Consider the following 12428-nt stretch of genomic DNA (forward strand, 5'->3'; position numbering starts at 1 on the left):
TAAACAGTTCACACTGCAGAGAGAATGTGAGGAATGTGCTGCGTAATCCACGTCAACCTGCATCGGTAACGAGCTCACGTGAGTTTTAATAATTGCTGGCTGCGAAATAATAAAAAAAAACAGGTAGGATTGCTCTGGTCTGAGCAACAACAAGCCGAGTGTGTATGTGCGTGCGTGCGTGTGTGTGTGTGTGTGTGCGCGCGCGTTGCTTGCGGCAGGATGGCGAGCAGATGTCCGAGCGCATCGATAAGTTCTCGGCGTGTTGTTGCAGCGTCATTCTGTTTGAATGAAGTTCAGCCCCGCAACTAGCCAACTCTTCATTCGCGCTCCGGAGCATCGAAACAGGAAAAAACAAAGAGTGAGGCCGTAAAAGGTTGCCAAATATGCCGGTGTTTACAGGTATGGTGACATTTTGACTCGACACATTGATTGCCATAGAAAATGACAGTTAACACTTCAACTCTTACACGTGTTTTTGTGCAGTAACGTAAATTGCCTTTAGCTTGCTAAGTTAGCTATAGCATGATATGCAATTAGCATGCTAACGGTAGTAGCCAGCCTGTCACTGTGGTTAGGCCACTTGGTGGAGTTCTTACGAAAAAAACAATACTTCGAGAGAGGAAAACACTCAAGTATTGCGTTACCGTCATTAGGTCACTGTTAATTAGTGGACTTTACATAATGTGTTCGGTGAAGCCGGCTACTCAAGCTGGCATCTGACATGGTCCAAAAAGCAGCTTCCGACGCTAGGTGCCGGCTAACGTTAGCTAACCTTAGTTAGCCAAGTGACAGTTGAGTAAGGTGGTTAACCGACGTTACTTATTGAAAGTCCAGCCCCCTTGTTGGCGGCCTGGTCAGTCTAAGCTGTTTACGTGTACCAGGAGGTTGTACCAGTATTAAATCCCAAGAATCGTGCGTTGTATTTATCTTAATTCCCTTGTACGATCCATGATTAGCACGGTTAGCACCTCCTAACCGAAACTAGCGTTAGCCGAATCAGGAGTGTACACATCGGAAGCCCTCAAACGTCGCTGCTTCTTGGAGGCCAACAACACTCATCGGACACGTGATTTACACGTTTTTTAATGTGGCACTTAGCTTCCGTGGACAACCAAAACTGCAAAGCCTCGTTTATATATCGTTGCATGTGTATTCCCGTTTTCTCTTTCGCACGATAGGCATTTGTAGTGAAGCTAACTCAACCGTGCTAACGCGATGCTGTGTCATTACGTTACATGACACCAGTTTAACAAAGTTATGTTTGTGTTCCCCCCCCCTCAACACTCACGCTGGGAGGCTGACGCGTGTTTTGTGTGTGTGTACTAATCTCCTGGCCCTTTTCCAGTGAATGTGAAATGGGGCAAAGAGAAGTTTGACGCAGTGGAGCTGAACACAGAGGAACCACCGATGGTCTTCAAGGCTCAGCTCTTCGCCCTGACGGGAGTTCAGCCGGACAGACAGAAGGTCATGGTGAAGGGAGGCACTCTGAAGGTACTCCATTAAACCATCAGGTGCATGTGAGGGGAAGATGCTGTCCTGCACGGTTCATTTCTTGTCACGGGAATTTTTGGTGTTTACAAATCTGATCACTTTCTGATCTGACCAGCAACAGCAAATGTCCCCACTATCAAGTATGGCCCCTTTTAGCCAAAGCCTGTCACATACAAACTAGTTTAGTTTCTACAAACGCTGCATACAATGACCTGGTGCTGCTGTTGTAAATATACCCCAAAGAACCAAATGTGTATTAATCTGCAGCTCATCGTAGTAAGAAGAAAACGGCAGCAGCCGTATCCCTGTTTTTTGTTAAGAAGCTCACCACTGTCTCACTCTTATTCTAGGATGATGAGTGGGGGAACATTAAACTGAAAAATGTGAGTATTTAAGATTTTAACCAGTGTTTTAGTTCACAGACTTGTACACCTAATGTATTTCAACAATTTGTTTGTATTTCTGTTTGCAGGGAATGACTCTGCTGATGATGGGCTCTGCAGAAGCCCTGCCCGAGGAACCGGCTGTCCGGCCCATGTTTGTAGAGGACATGACTGAGGAGCAGCTGGCCTCAGCGGTGAGTAAGCCTGAAAATGACCAGTACGTGTCACACACACACACACACACACACACACATGCTGATTGTTGTTTTCTGCACTGACGTCCAGGTGAACATGTTTTCCTAACTGATGCTTACTAACCCGAGAAGTTAATGAATAAAATGCGCCGTCTGTACAGCTTCTTAAAAAGAACATTTGTCAGGTCGGCATTTGTGTTGTGTCGTTTTTACCAAGAACTGAACACTAAACTTGCACTAATTGAAGACTACATTTAATTCATAGCAGAGTCCGGTTATAGATATATTATAGTTTGTCATAAAAATCTCAGAAGGTTTAACAGGAAACAACAATAATTCATTGTTAAGAACGCTATACATGGTGCCTGATATGCAAATGCATATCCTGATTCTTTACTCAAATGCTTTTAGTACGTATGTACGGTAGTTTGAATTAACTGTATTAAATGTGCTTTAGAAAGTGACATTATCTATTCGGAAACACTCAAAGCTTTGTTGTTAACTACTCTGAAGAAACTGCTTGTATATAATGTATTTTAAAAAAAATGCATGTATTTTACCGTTTATACATTTATCTAGAGGAACCTCTCTGTATTTCCAGATGGAGCTGCCTTGTGGGCTGACAAACCTGGGCAACACCTGTTACATGAATGCCACGGTGCAGTGCCTGCGCTCCGTGCCGGAGCTCAAAACTGCTCTCAGAAGGTGAGTTTTCTGCCTCCGTCGGCTCTCAGAATATAATCATGAGGTTGCCGCACTGATTGTCACTGGTCAACATATTTTAAAATGCACATTTCCCCGTCGCCTCTCTGAATTTGTGCAATTCCTGGCTGCTGTCTGTGTGTCTCCTGCTGAGATCCCGTCTCTCCCTGCAGGTATGCAGGTGCTCTGCGATCTTCGGGGGCCAATGCACCGTCCCAATACATCACGGCAGGTACGAGGCTCGCTGAACCCTCTGAAATGAGCGTCCTAAACGTTCCTACGGCGTGAATATGCACTTTTTCTTTTTCTGTCTTTATCAATCCTCAGCCCTACGTGACTTGTATGAGACCATGGAGAAGACCTCATCTAGCCTGCCGCCCATTATTTTGCTGCAGTTCCTTCACATGGCCTTTCCACAGTTTGCTGAGAAGGGGGACCAGGGACAGTACCTCCAGCAGGTGAGACTCTAGTCACAGCTACACCTCCTACCTGCGTTCCCGTTTCAAACTTTGAATGTAAATAGCAGGACTTGCTCTCATCTCTTCCCTCTGGGGTTCCCTCAGGATGCCAACGAGTGCTGGCTGCAGATGATGAGAGTTCTTCAGCAAAAGTTGGAGCCTTTAGAGCCTGAGACTTCCATGGAGGTAAGAATCGATTGGATTTTCCTTTACTTGTGTTTCATGATGAAAGGAGGATTCTGTCATTTCTTAATAAGTTGAAGGTTAAAATGTCCCTTTTTGTCTCGACATGCAGACAGAGTCTGAGAGCGCAGCCGCTTCTTCCTCTTCAAAGAAGAACTTAATTGATCAGTATTTCGGCGTGGAATTTGAGACTACGTATCCTTTTGCTTTTGGTTGAGCGCGTCTTTCCATCCGTTATTTCTGTGGCTTGACTCGAGAATTGGGTTACAGTGTGTGTCAGTGCTCAGGTGGGCTTTTTCTTAACTCCCCCGTTCAGTATGAAATGCACAGAGTCCGAGGAGGAGGAGCCAGTCAAGGGCAAGGAAAGCCAGCTGCAGCTCAGCTGCTTCATCAACCAAGAAGTCAAATACCTTTCCACAGGACTAAGACTGGTATGAATCCGAACAACCCCAAATATGTTGTTAATGTGTAGAAATATAAGTGGTTTGTTAATAAAATGTCACTGTAACTAATTCTAAAATTGGGATGAAAAATTCTACTTTATTGTTGTTAACCGCAAAATATATAATTGCAACATAAACTGGGCCGTGGTTAGTTTTATCTCCAGGGTAACGAGGACGAAATCTGTTTTTTGACTCGTCTCTCCAGAGGCTGCAAGAAGAAATCACAAAAATGTCTCCATCCTTGGAAAGAAATGCCCTGTACATCAAATCTGTAAGTCATTTATATCTTCTTCCTGTTTCCCTGTGACTTCTCCTGAAACGAGCGTTCTTTCCATTCTTACGTTTACAAATGTTTTGGATGAATTGACGTTTATTGAAATGTTTTCTTTGTGTCTCTCCAGTCAAAACTCAGCCGTCTCCCCGCCTACTTGACGGTTCAAATGGTCCGATTTTTCTACAAAGAGAAGGAGTCCGTCAATGCAAAAGTCCTTAAGGTTTGTCTCGGGCCACGTCCTCCCTTCCTGTCATCACCTATTTATCGTTAAAAGTCCAACATGGGGTTTTTGTTTATTTTGAAGGATGTCAAGTTCCCACTCATGCTGGACGTCTATGAGCTCTGCACCGCGGAGGTCCAGGAGAAAATGCTGCCCGTGAGGTCAAAGTTCAAGGAGGTCGAGGACAAGAATCTAGAGAAACAGCAGAAAAAGGTCAGGCCGCTTATTTTTTTTAAAACTTTTATTCTTCAATTATTGGCAGAAAGACCCCACTTTATTTAAGTATATCATTTATTTAAATACCAGCTCTGCAGTGTCATGTTTTCTTTGATTTTTCGTCTTCATTAGTTGGTGAAGAAGCCGGAGGCTGAGAAAGTGAAATATGAACCTTTCTCCTTCCCTGATGGTGAGTGAGGACGTCACACAAAGAACAATGTAGCTGTAAAGAAATCTCATTTTGATTCAATGCATAACTCTCCATATGTGTTTGCCGACATCAGTGTGAAGCGTGGCACTAAAAACAAATGTACAATTTGATTCCATGAACTGGCACTGATGCTTTAGAATGAATAACCAATAGGGGCCTATTAATTCTGGCAATGCACATTTTAACAGCCCAAGAAGGAAGTGTGAAACGCCTTCAGCAATGAACCCCAATCGTATCTCCTCATCCCGCAGACCTCGGCTCCAACAACAGCGGCTACTACGACCTGCAGGCCGTGCTGACGCACCAAGGCCGCTCCAGCTCCTCGGGTCACTACGTGGGATGGGTCAAGAGGAAAGAAGGTAATGTCCAGCGAGGGGAGGAGCCTGATCCCTGAGTGTACGGAGGTTAATGTTTTTCCTGCGCTTCTCTCTCTCCTCCGCCAGACGAGTGGGTGAAGTTTGACGACGACAAGGTGAGTCTGGTGTCCCCGGAGGACATCCTGCGACTGTCCGGCGGCGGCGACTGGCACATAGCCTACGTTCTACTGTACGGCCCCCGGCGGCTGGAGATGGAGGCGGACCAGTAGCCGTGGAGGGGGGGGGGGGTGTCCTCGAGGACAAAGACAGGCGTACAAAATGCCATTTCCGAGCACTGTCTACAAAGATGTGCAATACAACTGGTGTCTTTAAAGATTTGATGAACCTTAATTTCTTTGTTTTGTTTTTTGTAACCACCACGGATGCTTATTAAACAAATTCTGTCAAATGGTGATAAATATTCAACTATACTGGGCTTTGAAAATGGCGAAATGATAAAGAGGCGCTCTCTGCACCGGAATCCTCGAGAGAGGATTGAGTCTGGCTCTGTTTCATTAATGTTTTATACACATTGTATATTTTTTAAAGCCTTTGATAAGGTGCTCATATCATACAGGCAAAAATATTTCTCTTCAGTCATTTAATCAACCTTGACAGAGACGCCTGGCTGAGCTGCTGTCCTCGACATCGTGTCTCCTCAGACGTGTCGTGGAGAGTTCCACGTAACGCTGTGAAGACTTGCCCTTGTTCACCTGTTGCCCTCTGGGAAAACTCGGGTTCAACCTCAGGTCTTTTCTCAAGTGCTTGGCTCGCGTCATCTCCTGGAATTGTTCTGAAATGTATTGACAGAGGAGGTTCTTTCTGCCAAATCTCACTAATGCTTGTGGAAGTGTGCTGGGAGCTGGACCAGAACGGGTCGCCCTTGTGATGAACTGTGTGTGGTTAAATAAAGACTTGAGATTCAACCACTGCCCTCTGGAACAGCTCGTCGACTGATTACTTTTCATAGGTGATGAAAAAGAAATGTGAGCCTGCGATAATAAATGGTCTACAACTTTTATTAAGAAAACATTTATTGAATTTTCTTCATTTAAAAAAAAACCTCCAGTTTCAACCTGCACCACATACAAAAATGTTATGTTTCAATGTTTTTTTGGTAAGAAAAACGACGCCACAACTACTCAAGTACTGAATGGTGGATTTAAGCCTCACTGAGGACGTCTGCAAACTGGGCGAACCCGGCAGTGTTGAGGGCTGCGACCAGGCTCTCCACCGTAGCTTGCGTTCCCTCTCGGTCCTGCCAGGCCACCAGCAGCAGCTTGGCCTGCATGTCCACGTCTTCGCTGTCCGTCTCGATCTCTCGCAGCTCCGCCGCCTTCATCTCCAAGTGGGGCGCCAGCGTCTTCCACTGGGCGCCCAGCTTCGCCGCGATGTCGTCCATCTGCTGGTTGCTCACCATCTTGCTCTGTATGCTCGGACCTGGAAGAACGAGGATAAGATAGAGGCTTGATCTGAAAAGGGTGAACACACGTTCCATCATCAGGACCGTAGGGATACGGAAGAGTGACGTTAACGTTGAATCCGTGACTTCAAACTCACTGTCGTTGCTGTCTTTGAGAAGATTGTCTCCATTATCGTCGTCGTCCTCTTCTCCCGTCTTGATCTCTTCAGAGGGGATGTCCTTCTGCGTGCGTGGAAGGAAAATCACACTATCAGCAGCGGCACGCGGCTTTTGAATAATTACTGATTGTTCTCAAGTGACGCGAGCGAGTCCTCACCGGCAGTTCTTTGGCCAGTTTGCTGACCATGCTGTCGAGGTAGTCCGCCAGGCTCTTGAACTTCTGGTTGGTCGGCTGGAAGAAGTGTGGACTTCTCCTAGACAGCAGCCGCAGAGCGCGCCAGCCGTAGTTCGGGTTTCGAACCGCCCTGAATCGGTTTAAAAGGAGGAACCGGATGAGCCACACAGAAAGTAGAAATGAAGAACTCGCAGGCCGACGTTTACACCCACGACCCACAAATGCTGGAAACTGTCACAATCACACATGAATAATTTATTATGGCCGGAAATTTTTGCGGTGCCTAATATGAAGAGATCTGCTCACGGTATATTCTGCCATTAAAAATACATGGTGTACCATAAATATGACAAAATGTTACAGGACGCCTTAAAAAGTGGCATAAATAATGAGTATTTGAATATTGTAAATAAATAAGGGTACTATGCAATACAAATAGTATTTCATAAAAATATCCAGAAATATGTTTCTATGTAGTAATAAACAATATTATGCTATAGAAAAGGTTTTTAAAAAGCCACGAAAAAGGCTTAAAAAATTCCATACTATTAAAATGTCCTAAATATAATCACATGCATGGAATAGAATGTCTTAAAAATGTTGTAGTACAAAATATATATATATAGAGAAATCATAGGACATGAAAAATGAAGAATGATGAAGACCCCCATCTCTCTAGTCGCAGTGCAAACCCACTTGTACTCTTCCTCCACCATGTTGGTGGGATCGGCCTGCTCAATGGCCTCTGCGAAGAACTCGTCCAGCGACGGCATGAACTCCCTGAAGGAAAGACATCCGATGAAAAAACAACGGCGTAAGACGTTTACGCGGCGGGCGCGGCTGCGGAGGAGAACCGGCCCCTCGTCTTCTGGACCACTGACCTGCTGTCGGACTTGCAGGCTTCCATGTTGTCGTGGTTCAGGTTCCACAGTCGAGTCAACTCGTCACTAACGGAAACACAAAAAAGTGGGAATTGTTGAGGTTGAACTGCACAGGTTGTGGTTTATTCTACTACGGTTTATTAAGGAAGGATCTATTTTCATTTGCCCTCCACGTATTGCAGCCAAACACATGTAAGTGCACCGGGTACTCTGACGGGGATAGAACCTGAGAACTGAGCGTGACCCGAAGCTCAGCCACGTCACTCACTTTCCCATGAATATCTTGGAGTCCGGCCCTTTGCCAAGGAAGTCTTCTGGCGCTTGTCTCTTCCTGGTGGGTCTCTTGGGTTTTTCATCTACTGTCCTGTGGAAGAGGGGAGACATAGAACAGGCTGACATTTTGGCAGTCTAGCCCAAGACTCCACAGAACATGTTTGTTATAAAAATAAATGTACAGATCAACTGGCATTGAGCTGCTGTACCTTTCTTTCACGAAGCTCGAACATCCCTCATTTTTCCAGCCATTCCAGTTCTCCTCTGTGTTGAGGATGTGCTGTCAAAAAGGAACATTTAAAGTGTTACTAGAGTATGTGTAACTCATACAAGGGAACTACAAAGGTCTGTAAGCACAAGCCTTGTTTAGTATCCAAATATAGGATTGTTCACTCTGGGCTTACTTCCACCATGGTGGCAAACTTGTCTCCATCAGGAGGGATTTCTTTCAGCAGCTACACGAGAACAGACACAGGTTAATACCGTTAGCGCTTCTCTCTCTGGACCGTGTGCCAAGAAAAAGGAAACGGCAGATCATTCATTACATGTTTTATCCAAAGCGACTTACAATAAGTACATTCAACCATAAGGATACAAACTCAGAAGAACAAGAAAGTGCAATTTCATCAAGTAAGCCAATTTATAACTGGTTATCGATAAGTGCCATTAGAAGTACAAATTAAGTGCTACAATTTCTAGTTGGATTTAGAATCAAACTGGACTTATTGCCACAGCTAGATATTTCTGGAGGTGAATGGGAAAGTGTATTGACCGTTTATAAAAAAACTCCAGGTGAATCTCCACTTTAAAACAAGACAACGGTGAAACACTTTCATTTATAAGCAATAAATACCTGAAAAACCAGTTTAGTGGTCTCTTCGATCCACGTAGTCTGGTCGTCATTCAGAACACAGCTGGAGCTGCGCAACGAAAACAACTAAATATGAAACCCGAAGCCACCGGCGCCGGCTTGACACACGCGGTTTAATGTACAAACGGAAACGAGTGGGCACAGTGTTTCACCTTTTGAACTTGACCTGACCCTTCAGGTACTGGAAGAGGATTAGGTACTGCAGTAAAATGTGCCGCCGGAAGTTGCTGTCGCTGAGCTGCAGGTCCATCAGCTGGAGGGCGAGAGCAGAGAAAAACAAGCGAGGCAACGCTCAAACTCTTTCTTTGTACGGATACGAATAAACACACGTCACAGGAAGTGATGCAGCTCATGTTGATGCAGAGGCCGGTGTCTCCCGTGAGTTTTACTCCATGTTCAAATGAACCTAATTGGAACGCGAGATGTTGCTGAGAGAGGCCGAGGAACTTAGAAATACATTTTCTTTGTGGCAATAAAAATCGGTTTTCTTACCTTTTCACTTGTTAGAAACTTGGCAAAGTAGACATGCTCCCCTCCAGATGCTCTCAGCTCCTCCAGCTTTCTCTTGGAGGCCTGCATGTCATCTAATTTATAGCTCTTGAACACGGCCAAAGTCTCATCTGAGAACTGTGCGGGGAAACAAATAATTTACAGCGGCAGTGAGTCATTGCCTTTCAGCGTCTACTTCGGAATATTGTTATGATCCGACTTTTGATGCTTTTGTGCATCACCTTAAGAAATGTCATCCAGGAGAATTTATCGTAACACTGCACGGGGTTTCGGAAGTAGTCCTGCAGTGTCCAGAACTTTCTGTATAAGTTGTAGTCGATTGGAATGGAACTGAAAGCAATAATTAAGGCAGGTTTAAGGAAATAATAACTTTTAGTTAAGTTTAATAAACGTCCTTCTCAAACTTTGCTGAATCTCAGGCTTTCCCTCACCACGGTGCTGGAGCTTCCTCCTCTCCCATTTCTCCTTCCTCCACCTCCATGCCATCTTCCTTTTCTTCGGTGTGCTTTAAACATGGAAAAATAAAAGAAGATTAGGCTCCGGTTTTATTTCAAAATGCTCAGTGTCACTATCAGGGGCTGACACTTTACCTTCTGGCCGAAAGTGCTTTCTTGTTCATTCTTGTTGAAAACGGTTACATTTTCCAGGTTGAACTGGCTCTGCAGATTGAGTCCTGGAATAAAACACAAATGGTAGTATATAAAAAAAAGTGCCACGGGACACGGTTGGATGCTTAGCTTATTATATAATTACATATGGATTATAAATAGTTGATTATGCCTCTTTAGTCAAAGATAACCGTTACCTGATTTTTCTGACAGAGGAAAGAGGCGTGCCAGGAAGAGCTGGATCCGCCCACAGAACACCGTATTCTGCGATTTGGAAAGCCTCCTTAGAAGATCTAAAGATGGACAGGTGTGATACGAAAAGCTGAAACCTTTAAACATACAAAGTGTTGCTCATCGATAAGAATGAAAAATGGTTCTCACCGTTACACATCCTCAACAGGTAGTTCTTCCCTGCAGTGTAAAAGGAGCTCTAGGGAAATAAACATTACATGAAGATTAAATGCTCTTTAGTAGACTGGCGACGTACTAGAATCGACCGAGTCTGTAGCTTAATTACCGATTTCCACGTGGAAACATTCTCCTCGACAAAAGAGAATATTTTGTCACATTGGTCGAGGGGAAGACAGTCCAGTACGTCTCCCAGAAGAAGAAAAGGAGTTGTAGCAGAACAGATACCTACAGGACGACAGTGAAAAAAGGCAGAAAAGCTGCATCAGTGGTGCAGTTTGTGTAGTTAGAACACAGTCTGCAACGATGCATCTGCCAGGACAACAATACACCTCATTGGGAACGTCAATGTAGGCATTAGCAAGTAAAGGAGCTGACTGATCAACACCAAAAAGATATAATTTAAACAGAACCTCATGAAATACGAAAGAACACACAGTTTTATTTCCAGTGAAAGAACGGAATGAACAGCAGCAACAACTAAGCTTCAATCCTTTAAATATATTCAGCCCGCTCGTGTTTCAAATCTGTATCCATCAAAGTGATTTATAGTAAACGGTGCCTTTCTTTAACTGTCGACTGCGGAGTTCAACAATACAAACATACTGTATTATTATTATAACGAATTGTAGGGTCATGGGTGGGAAGGTTGAACCATTGGTCAAAGCCCTTTCGTAACTGTGTCTTTCATATCAATCAAAGATATAAAGAGCAGCATACCTTCGGTCACTGCATCAATACTCAGGTAGATGAGGGACAAGTATTCATCACAGTTCACCTTCTTCTCCACCTGCAGACAAAAATGCAACACGTTCACGCACACTGTTCATTCAACGAGGTTTATAGAAATAAAAACGAAGACCGCTAATCTACTTACAATCTGATCACCAAGAACCCCCCTCAGCGCCTGGTCCAGGGTGGTCTTCTTCTCTGCCTCACTTGAACACAACACAGTTGAGTCAAAAGACGTTTCACGGTTGAATCCATGTTTTGTACCTAGCTAACGTTAAACCTAGCTTACTTTCCAGGGAACTGATTGAAGACGTTTACCAAAGGCTTGCTGGTCTTACCAACGAGCGCATGTCTGGCAGACGCCTATAAATGAGAGAGAGAGAGAGACAAGACAAAATAAGGCATCGTCGGAAAACGTTTTGTTAGCTTAGCTGGAACTAGCTAGCGTTAGCTGCTAGGATATGAGAACACTGGTCAACAGAGCGAGAAAAAGCAGCACCCGGGGGACAAAAATACCAGCCAACTAGTTATATATTATTATTATTATCACGATATGCGGGATGTGAACCAAGTACTTCACAAATGAAACGCTATTGTGGACTTTCTCACCGTAAATTTGTCCTTAGCATCGACAAAGTTAAACAACGTAAGCGACATCTCTTCGCCGTTGCAACCGGAAGTGCCTCTAAACGTCTTCCGGTTTCCTTGTCAATGGGCGGAGGCGAGAAACTTACATTTACATTGGCAAGTATATATAAAACTAATAATAATACAGAAAATTATTATTTTCAGTTGCTAATGTATTTTGTTTAGTATCATTGCTCATGTTTCACAACTAATGTTAACATCTAGTCTGTCGAGACTAACGCATTAATCTGCTTAGTAACCAACTTTCGATTTAATTTATAATAATACAATTTTTATTTTAATGCAAATAAGCTCAATATTATTATTGCAACACATATAAAATGTGTGTTCGATTTGATGTTCGATTTAAATTAAGAACTGTGCAAAACTACCCTATCTTCCAACGTGCCTTTAAGGTGGTGTTGGAGGTTACAATTCTCCATCTGAAAGGCCTCAGTTTAATATAAGAGGATATTGCTTTTAGAAAGATAAGATTCTTTCTCACACCAGGATATTCGTTTTATTTCAGTACAGAGGCCTCAATCCTCAATAGACCAGGGGGCGGCAGTGTTGCACATTACTTTAACTCCCAGTAGTTAAAGCTGTCACATCATAATGTGCTTTTGCACA

At 43.9% G+C, this 12428-nt stretch overlaps 2 protein-coding genes across 3 annotated transcripts; one reads left to right on the forward strand and one right to left on the reverse strand.

The window, feature by feature from the left end:
• Nucleotides 1–94: 94 nt before the first annotated feature.
• Nucleotides 95–6073, forward strand: usp14 (ubiquitin specific peptidase 14 (tRNA-guanine transglycosylase)). Its single transcript, XM_040171383.2, has 16 exons — nt 95–399; nt 1346–1491; nt 1842–1874; nt 1964–2068; nt 2670–2773; nt 2944–3002; nt 3098–3228; nt 3334–3414; nt 3524–3606; nt 3728–3842; nt 4060–4125; nt 4256–4348; nt 4433–4561; nt 4697–4754; nt 5027–5134; nt 5219–6073. The coding sequence occupies exons 1-16, from the start codon at nt 384–386 to the stop codon at nt 5359–5361; spliced, it is 1470 nt and encodes a 489-aa protein (XP_040027317.1). The 5' UTR covers nt 95–383; the 3' UTR covers nt 5362–6073.
• A 74-nt stretch (nt 6074–6147) lies between these two features.
• On the reverse strand, nt 6148–12026 carry thoc1 (THO complex 1). Of its 2 annotated transcripts, none has more exons than XM_040171381.2 (21): nt 11781–12026; nt 11461–11534; nt 11317–11377; nt 11160–11229; nt 10549–10667; nt 10413–10461; nt 10229–10324; nt 10014–10096; nt 9855–9928; nt 9645–9753; nt 9406–9540; nt 9066–9166; nt 8896–8962; nt 8447–8497; nt 8252–8322; nt 8038–8133; nt 7770–7835; nt 7585–7668; nt 6871–7018; nt 6692–6776; nt 6148–6571 (listed from the first exon to the last, which is right to left on the reverse strand). In XM_040171381.2, exons 1-21 carry the CDS (start codon nt 11826–11828, stop codon nt 6294–6296), a joined length of 1965 nt encoding a protein of 654 aa, XP_040027315.1. In that variant the 5' UTR covers nt 11829–12026; the 3' UTR covers nt 6148–6293. The 2 variants fall into 2 exon arrangements, with proteins under 2 accessions (XP_040027315.1, XP_040027316.1); XM_040171382.2 differs by having other exon boundaries at nt 6148–6603; nt 11781–11900.
• Nucleotides 12027–12428: the final 402 nt, after the last annotated feature.

This window comes from Gasterosteus aculeatus, chromosome 3 (genome assembly GCF_964276395.1).
Source record: "Gasterosteus aculeatus chromosome 3, fGasAcu3.hap1.1, whole genome shotgun sequence".
Taxonomy (NCBI): Eukaryota; Metazoa; Chordata; class Actinopteri; order Perciformes; family Gasterosteidae; genus Gasterosteus; species Gasterosteus aculeatus.